Consider the following 21,385-nt stretch of genomic DNA (forward strand, 5'->3'; position numbering starts at 1 on the left):
GATTCGACTTCCCACAACCTCCCCCCCCCCCCCCAAAAAAACATTTCGGGTCCTCTGGTGAATCAGGAGCACTATACAGCTGCACCGTGCATGACAGCAAGAAATCTGTTGTTTTGCTGAACGCCCGAGTCAAGTAAATTCTTGGATGGTGGGCCTCGTCGTCTAAAAGCTACCAGTCACGCAGCGCTCTGTCAGGCCGGTGGGCTGCCAAACTGAGGGCCTTGTGGATAACACAGGGTCCTCAGCAGAGAGACAAATGATTCGATTATGCTGTCATGGCACTCTGTGTACTTTTTATCAACAAGAATGTAAACTGTTCTAACAACATAAATCTTCTCAGGTGGAGTGTTTAAAGGGGCAGTGCACTCATTTGATAGATCAATACATGAGGAAAATACATCAGATCATTTGGGAGGATGTCGTTAGCCAATCATTTGTCCATCCAATTAATATCAGAGGGTAAATATTAGTAACATAGAGCAGTCAACAGCCTCAAAATGCTCAATGGAAACAAATTATAACCTTCATATAATGAATCACAGGGCAGCTGTATTAGGTGCATTAGGAGAGGTCTGATAGTAAAGTGTATGTCATTTTGTATCAACTTTACCAACTTTTAACTGTATTTATAAGGAAGGCATGTCCATAAACTTTAATATATTTTTGGCAGCCATCCATTTGGTAGCATGAGTATGTGCTAAATGAAGGTATAGGCACTATTTGCCAATAACAGCTGCAGCAGAAGCGGCTTCACTGTGCCTCGTGGTGTCTTTTTAATTGCTTTAAAGTCCCTTTGGAGAGCGGAGGTTTAACTGTGACACTTGCATAGCATCATCTTATTCTAAAACGTATAATAGGACTCCCATAGCTCTGTCGGGGAGGGCAGAACGGTAGTCTTGGATCTCAGGTTTCAGGCGAGGGGCCTCCTCTTCTTGAATGGGGCCGAGTTACGTGGAGGTGGTGCGGGAGGAGGAGGAGGAGGAGGAGAACAGGAGCCTGCGGGATTCAGAGATCTTTCTTTTGTCCTCTTGTTCGGGACCCCGACACATGGGGTCAAGGCGGGCTGAATGGGTTCCCACTGAACGACTGCCTCGGACGCGGACGCACGCAGAAGCCAATGAGAGCGCGCGCTAATTAGGAAAAGCTGTGTTGAGCAATTAAGCGCGAGAGGAAGCGAGAAGCCACGCGGATTGGGGCGCAGAAGGTTGGTGTGTTTTTTTTTCCCGGCAGGAGAAGTTTGTTGCGACAGTTTAGTTTCTTCCTACTACTCCGTTGAACCTCAGTTGAGTTGTTTTGCCATCCGACGGTTTTACCAGAAGAGTTTAGTCAGAATTTGCGAAGTGGGTTTCCACGGAACGAAATTTTGGATTGCGCGTGCCAGAGTGCGGTGAGTCGCTGCGAACTCCTATTTGTGTTAAACTCAAATGAGAACCTATCATCTGTAAACATTTACAGAAGTCACTGTCAGTTCGACTCAAGGTGTTTATAAGAGCATATAGTTTGATAAAACTGCTAAAAAAAAAGCTATTTTTGCATAAATTAACATCTGAATGTCTAAATAAACTCACACCGCAGACTAAAAGCATTACAGGGATTTTCCTTTTTGTTTTTCAATGAGTAATTCTTCTAACAGCCGAGTGGTTTTAACTTTCTAAACTAATCGTGTCTGACTCCTTTTTGAAAACGACTGCTTCATCTTCATCACCGGGTTCTAGTTTCCCCTCTGAAGCTTTGTTTTCCTCCAGGAATGCCACACTTTCCAAAACAATTGAGTCTGACTCAGCAAAGCGTGTTCCGAGCCTTCAAACAGCCCTCCTTTGGGTCTTTTTAAACGGTTCTTTTTATTTGGAACAGAAAAGGGAAACCAGTGTTGTGAGTCTGGATGTCTTGCAAAGTGAGAACCACAGTGATTGACATCTGTAGGTGCTGTGTTCCTGCTGCTCAGACTGCATGGGGATTTCATGTGCCCTCTGTCTGCTCCCTGAACCCTACAAAATCCAGCTCTCTGCTTTTGGTTAGGCAGGAATGTCTGCTCGCCTTCGCTTTGTCCAGATCCTTTGCCCAAAAAGCTCTCCAACCCCCTCCATCTCCTCCTGGAGCCCAGTGACTCCTGGAGCAGAAAAGCCATTAAATCAGTGGAGCTGGGTTTAGCCCACATGAGCACATAAGCTACTGTTTGAAAGCTGTCTTTGGTTTGCTTTCGGGACGGTGGCATTGACAAAAAGCAATGTTTGCGTTTACTTGAGCTAGGAAACCCGTTTGTCCGAGTCAAACGGATTGTTTGGTGAGATCTGCTTTCCTTCTTGTCTTTATTTAGAGCGGAGGGTGGCACATTTTACGGTGTGTTTACAAGGGCTGCTGTAAAAGTCTCGGCTGAGGACATTTGGTCCGTCTGCTGAGGAGCGAGACAGAGGAGTCTTTAACCTTCTGTTCTTAACCTCTCGTGGGCCCTTAGCAGGAGCTAAACCCACCTGCTGTACGGGGTTCACATCACGAAGAATTAAAAGTCCACCATGAGGAGTCAGAGGCTGAGAGTACACAACGGTTCTGTCTCTCCTGCCAAGAGTCGGGAGACAAATCTTTTAGTTCTTGGCAGAAGGACACTGAAGAATACACCACCCAGGCGATGATACACTTTCAACTTCCAATGTTTCTTTTTGTTGTACATTCATTTTGTCCTTGCGGAACATAATATTTAGAACATGTGTTGACACTATTCAGAAATACTGACCCTGCGGACGTTCGAGTGACTTAATTGGAGCTTTGAAGCAGTCACTCATTGGATACCGGGTGAAATGCTGCATCTCTCACCTCTGTTCTTAAGAGCGAGTCATATCCAGCAAGTGTCGATTTTTCCAGGCGACTCTGAAGTGCGGAGATAAGTTTGTTTATAGTTTGATAAAAGTTTGCACAAACGGAGGTAGAACCCCGTTAGAGGTCAAATTTAAGCGTACGTTTCCTGTTTAGGCAGGACGGCATGTGTTTTGATTACACTGGTGAATCCACGGCAGTCGAACCACTAGTGGACGTCTAATATGACCGCTTCCTTTCTCAAAAGATGCTTTTGGTCAGCGTGCAGTGTGTTCACCGGAGATGGCTGAATATCGGATCACAAGGAAGAGTTTGGGATGGATGACGTTTTAAAGGGACAATCCGCCTCATTGAGCACAAACTAACATACATGTTTATTTATTTGACCAAGTACTGCATTTTCCATGTGGAATGTTATCTGCATCTCCACTGAAACACCTACATACATCAACATAGGTGGGGTTTGTAATTATATGGTGGGTGAAGCAGATGTCCCCTCGCGGCTGTGTGTGTTCCCATCTCACACTTTACTTCAGGGTCACAAAGTCTTCTCAAACAAGCTACGTGTTTGAGGTACCGACGGGACGTCGCCGGAGCCTTTTCAAACCTCTTTTCAATATGATGCAGTGAGGAAACTTCTCCGGCTTAATTTTAGATCTGAGAAGTGTTTCGAGGCCTATAATTTTCCATGTCTGGAATTTGGATCTCGCCAACTTTCGAACATGTTTTCATAGCTTTGGTGTAGCTGGAGAGTATTTTTAACATTTAAAGTTCTCTTTTTTTCCATTTTTATTTTTTTTGGTGGAATATTTTTCTGGTCAGGCTCGGGCAAGTCGGCCTCACCTAGTCTAAGCTTGAAGGTGCCAAATGGAAGAAGGGTTTCGTAGGAATGGATGAGTAACCTGGCGAGTGAGGGCCTGACTCTCGCGCGCTGATCCAAGGAGACGTGCCTACAGATGCTTGTAATGGCCACAGCCTTGTCCTGTTCCATGAGTCATGAAAAGCTGGTTATTTTCTTAACTACACCCTGTTCTTTTTTCTTTTTTTTTAAGTAGCGTGCAGAAGGTAGGCGTAAAGAGTTCGTTTAGCTCCATTAGTGTTGATGTCAGTGAATAGTTATTTTGGAGTAAATCTCAGATATTTAACCAAACCGATGTCTTTTGAAATTGTATTTGATTTGCTTCAAGACAACTTTTTTGGCTGGTTTTAGAGAAAGAAACCTAATATTTGTATGTTGTTAAGTTATCGAACTACAACACGACGTCTGAAGTCAGATTTTTGTTTCTAATTAACCTGCAGAACTTTAAGTTGAGCTTTTCTGCAAACGATCCCCTTTTTAAAGAAGCAATCACTTGAAATGTTCACTGACCGGACAAAACACCTGCTCAGTTCTTTTCTTCATGTCAATGTATCAAACTGTGCTTCTTACAGAATTTAAAGGGATAAGCTTTTGCAATGTGGAAGGAAATAAATTCCTAACCACATGCGCTGCTTTAGTGTCATAATTCCTGCAGTCCAAAGCCACAGCGGGTCTCCTCACGGCGAGCTGCGACTTGCGAGCCGACTCTTTGATGTTTTGATTAAGCAGCTCAGGCTTAGCCGGTCAGGATGCTGTAAGAATGTAGGTTTACCAAACCGCTACCAGGACCAACGAGTTTGTTGTGTAGTTTCCGCACGAATACCTCCATGTCTGAGAGATCTGTGTCTGATTACAACAAAGCATGTGGCTGTGTTTGTTCCTCAGCCCTGCGGTTGAGGTTTACCTTGCATGGCTGTATTTGCACTTGCATTCTTTAATCATTGTGTGGATGTGTAAACCTGATGCATGTGTACACTTCCTATTAATCCAGTGAGGAGTATTTGAGTTATGCCTCAGGATTGTTGTTTTTTTTAATTTGACTAAAGACTTCTTTTTCATTGTAGAATATCTAATAAATATCTATTTTCTAAATTAATCAGTTGGTCAATAACATAATCAGGAAGTAGTGATTCATTATTTGTCATTTAACATCAAAGGAAACTTAAAAAACGCTGCAAATATTCACATTTGAGAGACCGGAAATGATGAATTAAAGAAATGGCAGAAATGACCAACAAATGTAGCAAAATAGTTGACAAAAATCTGATTTGATCCAACTTTAATATCAAACTTTGGCCGTGTGAGCTGACTCAATGCCATGTCAATGTCAGTTCCTAGTTTACGCAGTGGAAGTAATGCAATGATATGTCACTGCATTAGGTGGCTCATTGAAATTAAAAAGGAAAATGAAAGGAGAGTAAGAGTATTTAATTGCTCGTGACATCGGTGTTTTTCTTTTCATCCAGAGCTCGTTTAGCTCCCCGGTCATCTTGGCACCATGAGTTGGAGCTTCCTCACTCGTCTGCTGGATGAGATCTCCAACCACTCCACCTTCGTGGGGAAGATCTGGCTGACTGTGCTCATCATCTTCCGCATCGTGCTGACAGCCGTCGGCGGGGAAACCATCTACTACGATGAACAGAGTAAATTTGTCTGCAACACACAGCAGCCCGGGTGTGAGAACGTGTGCTACGACGCGTTTGCTCCGCTCTCGCATGTCCGGTTCTGGATCTTTCAGGTGAGCCGCACGTCCCGTTTCAATGAATGCTCACTAAATGTATCTGCAGTCGTGATTTCAACACTATCATGTCTCTTTGTGTCCAGGTGATCATGATCACCACCCCCACCATTATGTACCTGGGCTTCGCCATGCACAAGATCGCCCGCATGGAGGACGGCGAGTACCGGCCTGTCCGGAACCAGAAGAAGAGGATGCCCATCATCACGCGTGGGGCAGCTCGAGACTACGAGGAGGTTGAAGACAACGGAGAGGAAGACCCCATGATCGCTGAAGAGATCGAACAAGAGAAACCCGACAAGGAGGAAAAAAGTACGGAGGAGATCTGAGCAGCAATCACAAGCACTTCCAATGTTCTGTCTTCTGTGTTCTTTCTTTGGATGCCAACTGCTTCAGATTCCAACCAGTGTCTCCTTTTTGTTTTCAAGGCTCAGAGAAAAAGCATGACGGCCGTCGGCGGATCATGCGTGACGGCCTGATGAAGGTCTACGTGTGCCAGCTGTTTTGGCGCTCGTCCTTCGAAGTTGCCTTCCTCTTCGGCCAGTACGTCCTCTACGGCATTGAGGTGATCCCCTCCTACGTCTGCACTCGCTCGCCGTGCCCGCACACCGTGGACTGCTTTGTGTCGCGCCCCACGGAGAAGACCATCTTCCTGCTGGTGATGTACGTCGTGTCTTTCCTCTGCCTGCTCCTCACAATCTTGGAAATCATCCACTTGGGGATCGGTGGCATCCGCGACACCTTCCGCAGGCGTGCCGCGCTCGGCCCTCGCGCCCCCCTTCCATCCTCCTCGCGCGCCATGCCCACCGCTCCGCCAGGATACCACGCCACCATGAAGAAGGAGAAGCTGAAGGGAGGGCTGAGGGACTCGCCAATAGGCGACTCCGGGCGGGAGAGTTTCGGGGACGAGTTGCCGTCGTCCAGGGAGCTGGAGCGGTTGAGGAGGCACCTGAAGCTGGCCCAGCAGCAACTGGACCTGGCCTACCAGGCAGATGAAGGAAGCCCTTCACGAAGCAGCAGCCCCGAGGGCAACACGGCTGCACAGACGGCCGTCGAGCAGAACCGCCTCAACTTTGCCCAGGAAAAGCAGGAGGAGGCAAGCGAGAAAGGTAATGAGCACACGTATACAAGTAGTTTAATTTAAGTGTTTTCTAAAAATGTTTTTCACATGCAGTTTTTATATAGTTAGGTGTAGTAAAGGAACAAATTAGTCCATTAAAAGACTCAAAACTTAAAAAAGCCAAACATTCACGAGTTTTAAGGATTTACTAATTTTCTGTTTTTAGGACTAAAACATGATTTATGCTTTTGTAATTTGAAGAAAATAACAATGACCTCAGGTCAGCGAAACGCCATGTTACCCATCATGCTGTTGGTTTTAAGTGAACAAACGTGCTAAATATTCGTCTGTCATGTCTCTCCTCCTAGGAATACATGCCTGAGCCTGCCTCCTGCCTCAAACGTCTGTTCTTCCATTCCTACTGGCCTTACACATGGGGGGTGCACATATGGGAGTGCAGTCAGACCACTGAGGGAGACCAAAGCGCGTGTGTGTGTGTGTGTGTGTGTGTGTGTGTGTGTGTGTGTGTGTGTGTGTGTGTGTGTGTGTGTGTGTGTGTGTGTGTGTGTGTGTGTGTGTGTGTGTGTGTGTGTGTGTGTGTGTGTGGATGAGAGAAATATGCCTTTCAGTATTAGAGAGAGAGAGAGAGAGAGAGAGAGAGAGAGAGAGAGAGAGAGAGAGAGAGAGAGAGAGAGAGAAAATGCTGACCTACCATTTGTATTGTGACAATTGGTTCATCTCCACGACTCTAAACTTGAAAGCCTGCCGCATCTCCAGTTTCTGCTTGTTGACCTGCGTCCAAACCTCGACTGTGCCTTCGGCTAAAAACATTGTCTTCACCCACTCTGTGTTTTTGTGGCCATTCAATAATCCTCGTCCATTTCAGACCTTGGAAGGATTATCGAAAGCTTAAAGCTCCTCTGGCCAAGTGTACTTTTGTTGTCTTCATCTCAAAAGAGAGGCTCTCTGTTTATGCAACGTCGCCGAATGTTACCGTCTCTCTTTGTCGAGGCTCGCCGGCCCTCGGAGAGAATCTGGTAATGTCTTTTCTGGAGCGTGTGCAGCAGCGCTTCTTTGCAAACGAGGGCGGTTTAACCTGCGCTGGATGAGTCGTGTTTAATTTAAACAGATTTGATGTTGGGGATTATTGGTGTTTCTTATCCACATGCCACACCATTTCAGAAATATTTGACAGAATTTTGAAGCTTGTGTATTTGCTCGAATCGGCCAAAATGTTTACCTGGGAAATGCTTGAATTCTTTATCGACAGGAAATGTTCCAAGGAATTTCAAAAAATCATTTTTTTGTACAATCAATTCATTTAAAGCACTCCATATATTTTACCGGTTTTACTATTTCTTGTCCAAAGCTCCAGAATATTTACTTTTGGCATCACTAATGCCACCGAATTCTGAAAAGTAGGCTCGTGGATGTTAGTATATCTCTCCCCTAAATTGTGTACTAATGAAAATGATTCATCTTTGCAGAAATTGAAAGAATAATTTCACATTTTGTGGGTTTTTTTGCTAACCGGCTGGAAACATCTGTCTTCTGCTCTACCGTCAACAATGAAATTCCATCCTTGTCTTTTTGAAATTGACATTCTTCTTTGGTGAGACACATTTTCCACCCTTGATGTGCACCACCAGCCCTCCGTTGTGCTGAAACATGGATGCTTTCATGTGTCCTGGAAAAAACCCAACCCAGCTGAGGAAAGGATGACAGTTGGCTTCTGACGCACAGCCTGTTGCCATGTAAACATGTATAATCTTAAATTCATGGTGAGGCTTTTGATCAATAGCTTTCAGTGTTCATACAGAGTTCACACTTTTTCATAGCCTGGTTTTATGATCTTTGGCTGAAATAATGAAACTACATTGCCAAAGAGCGGTTTGATACTGTATTTTTGTAATCATCTCACTATGAGTTTTGCTACTTGTGGCAAGGTACGACATTCCATTTTGAATATGATATTTTGTCAATGGTTAATACTTTTTTTTTTTTTTTCTATTGTATGTTTTGTAGTTTTTGTAACTGTAGAGAGTATTTTGTCTTCAGAGTAAATAAATATATTTGAACGTTATGCTTTGGACTCGTCTTTCTACTCATTCATTTTTGGTGTAAAATGGGATGAAAGATATGAAACCTTTAATTTATTTGTGGTACTTACAGAACACGATTGAGTTCCATGTTTAAATGAATGCTTTAATATCGTACATCATTAACAGAAGTCAGACTGTAAAATGAAGCAGTGGAAAAGTAGACATAGACTGCCCTCTAAAGGTCAGAATCACACCAATGAAAAGCAATAAAATGCTGGCCTTGCAGTATTTTTACTTTCAGATTGTAGCTAAATGAAAAATAACTTTTAGAGTGTGTGATTAATAACACAAGTGGCATGCACAGCTTTAAAGGGTCTGTTCAGAAACTAAGCAATGTCCTTTTTGTTTGGTTGTACTGGCTCTTTAAGCTTCCAGGTTCAGATACAAGTACACTCTTCAGGTATGATGTTGGGCAAGGTCTCATACATGAACGAGTACCCGCCGTCGGATGTTGTGGTGATCCTCAGGGACTTCATGGTCCCTGGGACCGGAGCGCAGCACTGTGTGATGCCCAGCATGGCGGCGGTTCGATCCGAGGCTGAGCAGTTCCCGTGACAGTAGTAGAAGGTCAGCAGCTTTGGGTGGACGATCCAGCTGCCCCAGCCCAGCTCCTCGAAGCTGATTTCGATCTCTGCCCTGAGGCAGTCGCTGTGCTGAGGTCTCTCCTGAGAGGGCCGCTGGAGCAGGTCGAGAGCAGAGGGAGACCAGGGAATGGTTACTGGTGCGTGGCGGGGTGAGCGGACAGGCCCACGGGGCTGAGCGTGGAGGTGAAGAAAGGGCGTCTTGTCCGGTTCGTCGGCATGGCACTGACAGGCTGGACAGCGGACCTGGAGCAGAAAGGGGCCCTCAGCCACAGAGGCCAGCGGGCTTTGATCCAGGTGGTAGGTGGTCCATCCGTCTGAGCTCGTCTTCGGCGGAGCCTCTGCCGCCCGAAACAGCTGCTGCGCCGAAGTTAGAATGAACAGCTGGGCGGAGGAGTTGGCTCCTTCGCCTGCATAGAACCAGAAGTGGGCAGATGTGAGCAGCATCTCCAGGTTGTTCATGGAGGGCTGGAAGTAATACGTGAAGTGGCTGTTAGTGGTTTCTCCAGGAGCTGAGTCAGATGTGGCACAGGATGAGTCTGCCAAAGTGAGATAAGAAAGCAGTCGGTGAAGTGCATTGCTTTGTAACAGGGTAATTTGAGGCTTCATCCTCATTGTCCTGCTGTTGTCTGGAGGAGGCTTCTGTGTACTCCCTCAGATCAACACACTCAATAACTTAGCTCCAAAACAGACTTTGAACCAGAGGGGGTGAAACCAGTGGAACACAGCTGTTTAGCCTGGTGATAAATGACTCTTCTAAAATGCTCTAATCCTTTTCCATTGTTCGCATGTACTGCTTACTCACATTTATTTGCAAAACTTGTATATCATGAACTAATATACAGTGCAAGTATTTGGCTTTATTTGTATCTGCAGCATGCATGTAGTGAGTTTACTGCCGTATGAATTAGTATGATTTCAACATTAAGATATGCAATGACAATATGGAAAATATAGTCCAGGCAGTGTAGTTTCAAAGGAGGAACAGACCTCTTCATGCAAGCACTTTGGTTCCCTTTGAGTCTAGTCTTGTGCTCAAGTACCCCAGAGAACAAAACGATTTATTTTTACATGATCAGGGCAGTTTTATTGTGCAGATGTGAGAAAAATCTGATAAAAAAATGTTCTACCATGGGAATGTAATTCCAGAAAACTAAATAATTTCTATAACAGGACAAAAACACACATTCTCCTTTGAATTAAGGATCCAAAATGATTTGGCGTTAAACTGGAAAGAGTATTTTAACTGTTATTTGGGTAAAAGACAAAACGGCAGCAAAGCTTCTCACCAGAACTGGGGAAGAGAATGATTTCAGATGTTTCCTGGGTCGGACTGGTTCGACGGTTGACCCACTCTGTCCTGCTTGTTCTGGGGGCCCGCCGGGGTGCATGCCTCGCTTCTGGCTGTGCCGTGTCCCTATCAGGACCCTGGACTGTGGTCAGAGGGGGTTCCTCCAGCCCGAGGCCCTCCAGGACCCGCTCTCTGAACCAGGACAACACAGCTTCCCGGGTCAGCTCCTCTCCCCCGCAGGCTTGTGTCAGAATGTGGATCCACAGAGGGCCCAGGACGAAGAGAGCACAGGACACCATGACTGCACTGCTCGCAACTACTTGACACTGTTGGGGAGTGAAAATACCCTCCAAGCGTAACAAGAAAAAAAGTCCAAAACAGAAGTCTGGCGATTTTCCAGTGATGCACAACCTTTCTATAAAGATGGCTCCAGAGAACAGATCCTCGTCTGTGACTTTCCTAATTCTCACTCATATTTGTTTGGCTCCGCAGCTATCTGAGTCTGAGTGAAGTCTGCAAGCAAAAGCGTTTTGTTTCCAACACATAAGTGGAAGATAGCAAAGGACGGCCTTGACGATTGGGAAGTTGCATTATCTGTTTTGGTGTCTGTTTCACACAGAATTGAGGGAATTTGTCTGTGTTTTTATTTTATTTTAAAGCATTGACGGATGGTATTAGAAAGGTTTTGCACACTCTACTGCAGAGTGAGTGTCAAGTCTTCCGAGTTATGTTGCGTTGCCATACATAATCCTGATCATATTAGTCTAATAAAAAGATTGTATTATCATCTGCAGTAGGTGGATAATAAATGTTTCACAGTCATAATAAAAATATCTATTTGAGTTTGTATGAGCTGTATTACCTTCTCAAGATGCTGAAAACCTGTATTGCAGAAGTGTTATATTATGCACACTTTGACTACATCACAGCGGCCATATCTAACACACACCTGTTTTCCCACTAAACAAAAAGTCTTTGTCTACTGTAAGGGACGCCTCCGTGGGCCCTCTTTATCTGACTGGCCTTGAATCAGTCTCAGAGAAACGTTTTTTCATGAGGTGTGTTTCTGTACAAGAACATTTAATCAGCTATTTAACAGGCCAAAGACCAGATGTTACCAGACGCTTTATTTTGAACCAACCAATTGCATTTGATTGTATTCATCAGAACAGGAAGCTTGCACCGTTTTCTTGGAGGAAAAAAAATGGCACGAGGACTGAGCATCCTCTGATGCTTTATTCAGTGTGGCTTTGTAGCATAAAGGCAGGAAAACTACCTGTGCAAAAGCACACTGATTATAATCGTGCAGGCTTCACTATTATTGTTGGAATGCTGATTCAGCATTCTTCAAATCTTTATTCCACTATTTCTTCCGTACGTTTTTTGGCCCCTTTCTTCATCTACATTTTTTAAGCTACAGAAACAGAAAATTTAGAATTTCTGAGTCAGAAATGACACTTGACAACGGAAGAAACTCAGTGACCCCCTTTCCGCCGAGAGCGAGCAGACCGGAAGACAACAAACACAACCCCATGGTCGCGTGCGTTGCTAGCTAGCTTACAGCTGAGTTACGCTAACGTCTGTACAGTTGGTAAGTTGGCTTTTTGGGACGAATAAATAAACGACACGTCGGTCAAATTTAGCCGAATAACTAGAGTCGAGTATTGTAGATTATTGTGAGAAGGAATATGGCGTGTTATATCCACTTTGTTCTAGTTTCTGCTAGTGTTATCGTCAGGTAATCAACGCCACCTGTGGATGAGCTCTTAGCTTACAGGCTCTCTAACAACAAGAGTAATTAATCAACACAATATTCACAATAAGTGTAACATTTTAGAGTTAAAGAAATGAAAATGACCTGTGTACTGATAGTAAATGTTGGTGTTTTCTCTTTGTTTTTGGTCCAGACTGCTGAATGAACAAAGAGACTTGAAGCTCCTGGAGGAGACGACAACTGCAGCGCTTGAAGCAAACATTTGGTAAATATCAAGTCAAATTTTACTAGTTGTTGTAGTGTTCATAGAAATGTCATAGTATAGTATTCCATAACAATAAAATAGCATATTATAATAAAAACATAAACATGTCATGAAATAGTAAGTAACTTACAAAATTAATACTATCGTATTATAATATAAAACATAGTATTGTATGCCATAACATGTTGATGTGAGCATAGAATTCCATGTGAGCATAGAATTCCATAAAACAATAATAATTGAGTATGTTATTAAAATATTATTTTAAAAAAACATAGTATAGTATGTATACAATTCCATAATTTAGTTTCATTAATTTAGTATAAATGTCATAGTATAGTATGTTATTAATACATTTATAAATAAAATGTAAAACTAAAGTATGCTATAGATAAATCATATTATTGTGTAGTATGCTTTAAATATATTAATAGAAAAGTCATACTTTTTCATAATATAGTGTCTTAAAAACAAAATCCAGATCATAGTTTAGTGCTATAAAAATCATAATATAATGTTAAGAAAATATCATAGTATAGTTTGACATAAAAATATAATATTGTAAGCCGTAAATGGTCATAGTATAGTATTTAAAAATAAATATTATAGTATGCCGTAAAATAAGTCATATTATAGTATAATGAAAAGTCATAGTATAGTATGTCATGAAAAGTCAAAGAAAATTAGTATAGTGTGTCAAAACAAAGTCTCGTATATTATGTCATAAATTGTTAGAATAATATCTAGATATGTAATGTGATAGTAAAAAATAATAATGTAGTTTTGTAATATATTTTTTTAAATCATAGTATATGTCAAAGGTTTTAGTTTAGTATTCTATAAAAGAGGCATAAAAATGTCACGTGTCACATTTCATAGTAATGTCATACAAATACCATAGTATAGTATGCAATACAAATATTAATAAAATATTCAAAATATCCTAAAAAAGTATCTAAAAAATGTCATAGTTTAATATAGCATCAAAAATATTAGTGTTTGTTATAAAAATGTCATTTTGTAGTATAATGTAGTTCATTCAAAGTATTTTCAAAAGTCACAGTATAGTTTGTCATATAAATGTACTCATATAGTTTGCACTCAGTCATCAAAACGTTGATAACCTTTGTTGTATTTATTGTTGCAGTAGTAATAATATAAATGTCATATAAATATTATAGTATGCCATAAAATAAGTCATACAAATATCATAGTATAGCACACAATACAAATATTATTAAAATATTATTCAAAATATCCTGTCAAAGTATAGTAAGTCAAAAATTTGATAGTTTAGTATATCATCAAAATATTTGTGTAGTTTGCGAGAAAAAGTCATAAAATGTAATTTAGTAGTATAATATAGTTCATTCAAAGTATTTTCAAAGTCACAGTATAGTTTGTCATATAAATGTACTAATATAGTTTGCACTCAGTCATCAAAATGTTGATAACCTTTGTTGTATTTATTGTTATTGTTGCAGTAGTAGTAATAATTCCTGTATGTGATGCATGTTCTAACGTTGTCCTTCTCTTCTTCTCTCTCCAGATGAGTGCAGACTTTCCAGACCAGACCTGAGGACGACGGGGTTTCTTCTCTTCATCCACGTCTTCTTCTGCTGCTCTGCGGTTACTCTGAGATCTAACTTATGAGAGTGGGGGGTGGTTCGAAAGTTGAAAATTTGCTGTGCAGCAAATTTTTTTTCCATAACCAGCTCCGTTCATGTCTCTGAAAACCCAGGAGGAGACGGACGTCTCGACCCCTGGGGTAGTGGACATTGATGTCCTCACATAGGTGAGGAGCGAACCCGGGTCGACGCCATCCTAACCGGGTACTTCGTTTCCACGCCACCATGTCACTCACACTTTGACCTTTTCTCTTGGTATATTTGTCTTCTTCCTTTGGCTGTTGGACCTCAAAAGTTACTGCACCGCATAAGAATTGAACCCATAACCTCCTGTCTCCTAAGCAGTCATCTATCACCTTAAGCTATCTGTTATCTGATACTCATGTCTGTGTCATTGCATATTTGTCTCCTCTGTTTTGACTGGTTGACCTTAAAAGTCACTGCACCACACAGGGATCGAACCCATAACTTCTGGTTTCCTGACCAGTCGTCCATCATCCTGAGCTATCTGATTGGTCCTTCTGCTGAGACTTTTGGAACTTATTCACCTACTTTATGGTGTCACACTTCAAAATGTAAAGCATTACTGAAGGTACAAACTCATAACCTCCAGTCACTCATAACCCAGCCTCACTTATGTCAAGTCGTACATCTTCACAGAATGTATGACTTCCTCATCTTGGGTGTTGGGCATTAAAATTAACTGTGCCACAGAATTGAGCCCACAACCTCCAGACTCCTGATCAGTCCTCTATCACACTGAGCCATCAGATCTGACAGGCTCACCTGCTGTAGCGTCACACATTGTTCTGTAAAAATAAACTGTCACTCTTCTCTATAAAGCTCCTTCACTTTTGTTGTTAGTGTTTCAAATGTGTGGAGGAAACAGACTGGACCTTCCTGAAACACAGTTAGGGTTTGATCCTTTCACCTCATGTTGTCACGCATCACTTGTGTCAGCACTTTCACTCAAAAATCACTGCTCCTCACAAGGAGTGAGCTCATAAACTCAGGTCTTCAGAGCAGTCTGCTAACTGACTGAGCTATTCAGTCACACTGCCTTCACTCAGCTCTTAAACACAGAAAACATCTGGAAAAAAAATAACATTTCATTTACTTTACAAGAATGAGAGATTGTTCTGCACATTTCAGATTCACAAATAAAACACCAGATCACATTATGAATCATGTTCAGCTCTGGTGTCTCTAATCGGCCGTGGAAACAGACCAGACCTTCCTGAACCAGAGTTTGGATTTGATCCCTTCTCGTTAGGATGACGCGCGTCGCTCACTGTCAGCTGCTTATCTCAGTGAGCTATCCATGAAGATCGAGGCCCGTCCATTTGTTCTGGGATTTGTTCTTCACACGGTGGGCCTCGAGCAAATTCCATGCCGCGAGTCGAGAGCTTTTACTCATGAGAAAAACTGAAATTTCTACCGCTTGACCATCTATGACGTTTTAGTAACCCTAACCCTAACCCTAACTAAGTAAACTATGTATAAACTTAGTTAGCTTCCATTGCTAAATGTCTACAAATAGATTGTAGAAGAATATCTTACAATTTACTGTGTTTACCACAAGAGGGCGATAAAGTACTACATCAAATGGAGATTGTTGCTTCAGGAGTTTTACTGTATGCATTGAATGACATAACTTATATAATTAGTTTCCAGTCTGTCTGTCAATAGGAGGCACACACTTTAAATTTGGCAGTTTTTTAGAGTTTTCATATTAAAAATCCCAGTGAGTGTAATATAGAGATAAATGACAGGTAGAAGCTCTGCTGGCTATACAGTGAAGATCAGTGTATTTAGGATAACAATCTTTGTATTTGCTCAGTGTTAGCTCGCCTCAGGGCACAACAGCTTGTTAAAGACGAGTTTGAACACATTGTGCCTTTGGGAAGCTGGGAATACAGGCATAAGCAAATACCCACAATTCACCCTTCGCTAAGCCTCGTCCCTCACTGCAACTCTGTCAAGCTGTCGGAGCTACAAACAAGGTGCACTCCCTGAATACATATCTACTGTTTGAGGAAACAAAGAAGGGATTTCAGAGAGAAGTAGACAGAAGCGTCTACAATATATGTGTGAAGGATGTATCCAGCGTGTCAAACTGACTCAGCAGTGAAGAAGGTGTATCAAAACATTATATTCTATTGTGACTACTGCAAATATTCCAACTTCTTGCATTGCATTGTATTGTTATATCACTGCCCTACAGTTGTATGAATCACTGTCCTGTCTTTATTCTTAGACTTTCTTTTTATAGCAACTCCAACTGTCACACACACACACACACACACACACACACACACGCTGTCTTTGCCTGTCTCACACACACACACACACACACACACACACACACACACACACACAACCTTGTACTTCTATCTTTGTGACGACACTCGTTGACGTAATGAATCCCCTAACCCCTTTACCTGAACCATCAAAATACAGACCCCTAACCTGAACCTGAACCTTAAAACCAAGTCTGAACCCTCAAACAGGCCTTTGAAGGTCTGTCCCTAAGTGAGGACCGGACAAAATGTCCTCACTCACACACACACACACACACACACACACACACACACACACACACACACACACACACACACACACATTGGTTGATAACATTATCTAAAGGGAGCTTGTGTGTGTGTGTGTGTGTGTGTGTGTGTGTGTAGGTCATACATGGCAGCCGAAGAAATGTGACCTATCCGTGGTGGTGCAGCTGTCATTCCCAACCTGAGGGAGTTGAAGCAGTGAGATGAGAGAGAGAGAGAGAGAGAGAGAGAGAGAGAGAGATAACATGAGCTGCTGTAAGTACCAAAAAGCTCAAAAGTTGTTTTTTTAAGTAATCAAATGTAGTTACTGAAAAGACACCAGAGCAGAAGGCCTGAGTGGATGACCTTTAGGAAGAAGGATCAGTCTCAGCAGTCTTCAGCGGTGTTGAAGCTGTTGAAAGGGACCATGGCAGCGGCTGCTAATGCTACATGATCTCGGGTGGACTTACACCTAGAGCCTGAGCTCGCTAAAGGACAAGTAGAGACGCGGGCTTTAGCAAATGATTTGAGATGAAATATTTTGCTCCATGGATCTTGTTACCTTAACTTGGACTTCGCGGGGATGTCCAAAGGGATTCCTTTCGTCTTTGATGGCAAAAGTGAGGTAAGATGCATTTCTTTCGATTATCGGGTAAAGTCTATTTTAAGCAGCTCTTTGGATCAGCGTATTAGCGGGACATCATAAATTAGCATATGCAGCAAATCCAAATGCCGATGTTTGCTTTGATCAGTGATTATGCTGTTCTGTGTATTGCCATTTTGAATAATTATTACATCCCCCCCCCCCCAATTATTACTCAAAGAATGATTATAATTGCAGGAAGTCCGAAAACCAAAGCCAACAAAATTGGGGCCCATGTCAGCTTTTCTTCCCATCAGAAAAAGAGGCAGGGACATCTTGACTTTAAGGCCTCAGTATGGATTAAACTCCCAAAAATCTGGATCATACACTTCCCATGATTTACTTATGACTATATCTATATATATTTTGCCTCTTTTTTGTGTTTTGTGAAACATTTGTTGTCACCAAGCCAAAGCTGTGATACCAGTTTTAGAGTTGGCGTCTCAAGCCTTCACTGAACGTAGAATGTCTCCTTTTATTAAGCATTTTGTCCACCAATGATGTCATCTTTATGGACAGGAAGTCATTATTCACATAACTGTAAAAGGTTGCTTGTCATAACAATGTATACAAACATGGGTTGTTGCACATTCACCAGCAAACACCGTGTCTAAACATAACTGCGATGTCATTCTAATGGATGTGCTCTGGTCATTACAGTCCCCAGTGCAACAGACCGGGTCAAACATCCTCTGCACTCCCCGTGAGCCCAGAGACATCAGAGGCCATGGAGCCTTTTAGAAGAGGCCTTCAGTAACTGATCTCGATAACCCAATCAATTACCAGATTAAAAAGCCCATAAAGAAGTCTGACAGAAATCAAGATGGCAGAAGGCCCCGGATCCAGTCCCAGTCTCAAGAGGCCCAAAGTCACCAAGGACCAGATTTGTCCAGATGAACCGACGCCGCCGGTTTTCATCCGCAAACTCCGCAAAGCAGCAGTAGGAACAAGTTGTGATATCCGACTGAGGGTGTCGGTAGCAGGATCTCCCAAGCCGTCGCTGACCTGGTACCACAACGATGAGCCACTCCCTCCGTCGGAAGCCCAGGACTCGGGCGGGCTGTGGATTCGGGACTGCCGCACGAGCGACGCAGGCTTGTATACTTGCGTGGCGACCAATGAGCTGGGAGAAGCAAGCTGCAGCGCCGTCTTGGCCATTATGGACCTCGGGGAAGGTAATCACAAGCAAGCGAAGACATTTCATTCCATTTTAAAGCTTTAGTCATATTTTCTTTTAAACAGGTTAATGTTGGGTAATAGTTTCTTTAAGACCCAATAGGGTCCTCAAATGGACCAATAATGCATTTTAAATGATCTTGCATTTCCTTTAGTGTACAGAACACCGGCTGATTCATGACAAACGTTGGAACACCGGTGTATTTCTATTTAAAATATGAAGCTGTTGTTTGATCCATTCATGTTGGATCCATGACAAAGCAGCAATCGTAGATCCAAGACCGTGTCTTCATCCTCAGACAGTCCCCGTGTTCTCCATGTCTGCAGAGCAGCACTGGGAGATGTAAGTAGAGACTTTTTGGAGGGGAGCAGTGTCACCTGCAGTAGCTTTCTATTAGCTGCACAGCTGACTCTTTGGTCGTTGTTTGTTGTGTTTACTGAGCTGAGGAAGTTGGGATTTGTGCAGCTGGTAAAAAAAAATCCTACTATGATATGTTGTATCTAATTTAAGACAGGAAATATGGGAACGTCCCATTTAATCTTAAAATAATTAGGTCCAAAAAAGATGTCACAGTTGCATTGTGCTACAGCCGTTTGAAACTGCAGTCAAGAATATCCAAACGTCCGATTCAATTGGGTGGTGATTTTCTACTTTAAGGACCTAATAAAGAGAAAATGTTTTAAGAGCTGGCTCGTCAAATGCATTTACAAGGATATTAACGTCACAGTTGTTGGTGTAAGTACTCCTGACCGGTACGCAGCATCCATTTCAATCACAGATTCCCATGCGTGGAATACGGAATGAAACGATCCTTGTTTTTTGCGGGCTGGATTTGATCGTGTTCTCGTTGCCTCGGCCTGTGGAGAAAGTTGACAGTTGAGCTCTCATGTCAACAGCTCTCACACTATGAGCTGGCACACATGGTTCAGCTGGCACATCACTCAGCAGCTCTCTGTCTCGCTCTCCTAGTTTTGATCTTCTCACTGCAATCCAGCATGAGTTTCTACTTTTCGACTTACCTTACAACGCTAAAAGACGGCACAGATCACATGCATGTTTACATTTCTTTCTTGTCCCTATTTTCATTAAATCAGTGTTAATTCCTTTTTGGTCTGGTGTTACTTTCTTTCTCTCTATGTCCAGAGCTGCATGTTAAGCTCGACTTAACTGTTGTGAAACCTGCTGGAGACTTCATACAAAGACTTGACCTAAAAACAAAAAACCTCCTCATCTCGCCCACGAAAAAATCCTGGAACAATAAAAAATATATAAGACTTCGGCAGTCAGGCCGTGCATAGCTGCGACACTTAAATATTTAATTTTCAGTCTTATGCATTGAATAGACCTGGGAATTGTATATGTAATGCATGAGGGATCTATTATGAAAGGCATGACATTTTAACATAATTACTTATGAAGACTCCTGGCTTACTGTCTCTTTGTTTCTTGTGTAACTTTCGGTCAGTTAATGTTACTATTTACATGAATGGCAAAAGGCTGCAAAACAACATTCATTTTCTGGATCATGGCTGTCTTACCATCTCTCTGACCTCTGCCTCCCTCCCACACCTCCCCTCCTCTCTAGCTCTCTCTCTCTCTCTCTCTCTCTCTCTCTCTCTCTCTCTCTCTCTCTCTCTCTCTTCTCTTGTGGTTATTTATGGCCCGGTATGTGCCGTGCTGGCCGGAGGGCTCGTGCTCCAGTGATGTGTGGATGCCGCCGGCCCCCCGTCTCCGATTGCACCAGCAGACATCACAGATAATTATAGCATCACCACGGTCAAGACGCGGCGCTGTCACTCTCAATCACGGTCAGGGTGATGAAAGAGAGACAGGGGGGGGGGGGGGTGAATGTGTATTTGTGTTGGTGTCTGTTGTGCGGTTAGCTTTTAAGCATCACTGAATTAGCCAGACAGACAGACAGACAGTCAAGTCTGTCACTTTAAGATATCACCCTGAGAGATCAGACCAACCAGAAAGCACAGTAGTGCCGTGTCACATGTCTAGACCACTTTACTGACGTCACCCTCTGGCGTATAGCTTTTGATTAACATACTGTCAGGCATCTACGGGCCGGGTGCTCTGAGGAAGAAGCAAAGTATTATAAGATACTTTTACAAAAGCAGATTATTGTCATATTGTGAGGCAGGGCCATAAGTGTCCCAGACAGGACTTGCAATTACTCATAAGATAATATCCGAGAGATCTTTGTTGAGTAGAGCAGTGGTTTCCAGCCTGTGGGTCTGGACAACATAACAAGATATGAGAGCAGAAAGAAAGCAGCTTTCAAAAGCCGTAGATGTATGCATCCTTTTCATTTTAGGGGGTCACAGGTGGGAAACACATCCTCAGGCTATCGAATCATTTCAGGCCCGTCTATGCTCACGTGTTCTTTGTTTCGTGTCGCTGACGTCACATCACAACAGTGTGGTTGACAGGTTAATTGCGTTAGGGACGTGTTGGACGTTGAGGATGGATGGATTTGAGAAAGCAGGAGGAGGAAGTTGTTGGGTTGAGCTGGTCTAGACACAGTGTAGTGAGAGAGTCAGAGTATGGGACCCGGTTTTAGGTGTTCTGTCACCCGTTCCTATAAGAGATGGCTTAGAGAATTAAAAAAAAAACAGATGTGGTGATGATGATGCAAGGATGCATGTGATGCAGTGTAAAGGTGAAGGATGAAGGAGAGGAGAGGATGTGTGCCCCAGGTATTAGTATGCTTGGCAGGTGATTAGGGGAGCGGTCTGCTTTTTTCAAGTCAACGTTTTTTCAAAGCGCAATTTGATACTGGCGTATTGGAGAAACATTAAAAAGAAAAGTTAAACTCGCAGAGGCCAAGCTATATCCTGATTTCTTTTTTTATTGTGTTGCATCATCTGTCTATAAAGTAGTGACATGTTGACAGAGAGGACTCAGGCTTACTGAACAGGGCAATCAGCTCTAACAAGTCTTGCAACAAGACTGTGTCTGATGAAT

General features: G+C 42.7%; 3 protein-coding genes and 1 long non-coding RNA gene across 4 annotated transcripts in view; 3 read left to right on the forward strand and 1 right to left on the reverse strand.

The window, feature by feature from the left end:
- The first annotated feature begins 971 nt into the window (after window positions 1-971).
- LOC137879037 (gap junction gamma-1 protein-like) lies at window positions 972-8,551 on the forward strand. The gene is made up of 5 exons (XM_068719605.1): window positions 972-1,204; window positions 5,137-5,408; window positions 5,495-5,720; window positions 5,837-6,517; window positions 6,837-8,551. Exons 2-5 carry the CDS (start codon window positions 5,169-5,171, stop codon window positions 6,848-6,850), a joined length of 1,161 nt encoding a protein of 386 aa, XP_068575706.1. The 5' UTR covers window positions 972-1,204; window positions 5,137-5,168; the 3' UTR covers window positions 6,851-8,551.
- On the reverse strand, window positions 8,428-11,126 carry inha (inhibin subunit alpha). Its single transcript, XM_068719606.1, has 2 exons — window positions 10,441-11,126; window positions 8,428-9,690 (listed from the first exon to the last, which is right to left on the reverse strand). The coding sequence occupies exons 1-2, from the start codon at window positions 10,739-10,741 to the stop codon at window positions 8,948-8,950; spliced, it is 1,044 nt and encodes a 347-aa protein (XP_068575707.1). The 5' UTR covers window positions 10,742-11,126; the 3' UTR covers window positions 8,428-8,947.
- Window positions 11,127-11,930: 804 nt separating this feature from the next.
- LOC137879039 (uncharacterized) lies at window positions 11,931-14,905 on the forward strand. The gene is made up of 3 exons (XR_011103692.1): window positions 11,931-12,033; window positions 12,350-12,421; window positions 13,971-14,905. It is a non-coding gene; the product is annotated as an uncharacterized lncRNA (long non-coding RNA).
- A 1,873-nt stretch (window positions 14,906-16,778) lies between these two features.
- spega (striated muscle enriched protein kinase a) overlaps window positions 16,779-21,385 on the forward strand; it is a 39,700-nt gene continuing 35,093 nt past the window's right edge. Inside the window, exons 1-2 of the mRNA XM_068719790.1 lie at window positions 16,779-17,220; window positions 17,899-18,413. Of these exons, the coding sequence (XP_068575891.1) occupies window positions 18,062-18,413 (352 nt within the window). The 5' untranslated portion in view covers window positions 16,779-17,220; window positions 17,899-18,061. The remainder of the gene's footprint in view (window positions 17,221-17,898; window positions 18,414-21,385) is intronic.

This window comes from Cebidichthys violaceus, unplaced genomic scaffold (assembly GCF_023349555.1).
Source record: "Cebidichthys violaceus isolate CVI_PGR_0920_01 unplaced genomic scaffold, fCebVio1.0.p SCAF_24, whole genome shotgun sequence".
NCBI classification, from domain to species: domain Eukaryota; kingdom Metazoa; phylum Chordata; class Actinopteri; order Perciformes; family Stichaeidae; genus Cebidichthys; species Cebidichthys violaceus.

Bases quoted from the DNA above. Each gene is read 5' to 3' on its own strand.
- inha (XM_068719606.1), bottom strand. From the start codon at position 10,741: ATGGTGTCCTGTGCTCTCTTCGTCCTGGGCCCTCTGTGGATCCACATT. The intron at 9,691-10,440 runs GTGAGAAGCTTT...TCACTTTGGCAG, and splicing joins CATTCTCTTCCCCAGTTCTG to ACTCATCCTGTGCCACATCT.
- LOC137879037 (XM_068719605.1), top strand. From the start codon at position 5,169: ATGAGTTGGAGCTTCCTCACTCGTCTGCTGGATGAGATCTCCAACCAC. The intron at 5,409-5,494 runs GTGAGCCGCACG...CTTTGTGTCCAG, and splicing joins TCCGGTTCTGGATCTTTCAG to GTGATCATGATCACCACCCC. The intron at 5,721-5,836 runs GTACGGAGGAGA...TTTGTTTTCAAG, and splicing joins ACCCGACAAGGAGGAAAAAA to GCTCAGAGAAAAAGCATGAC.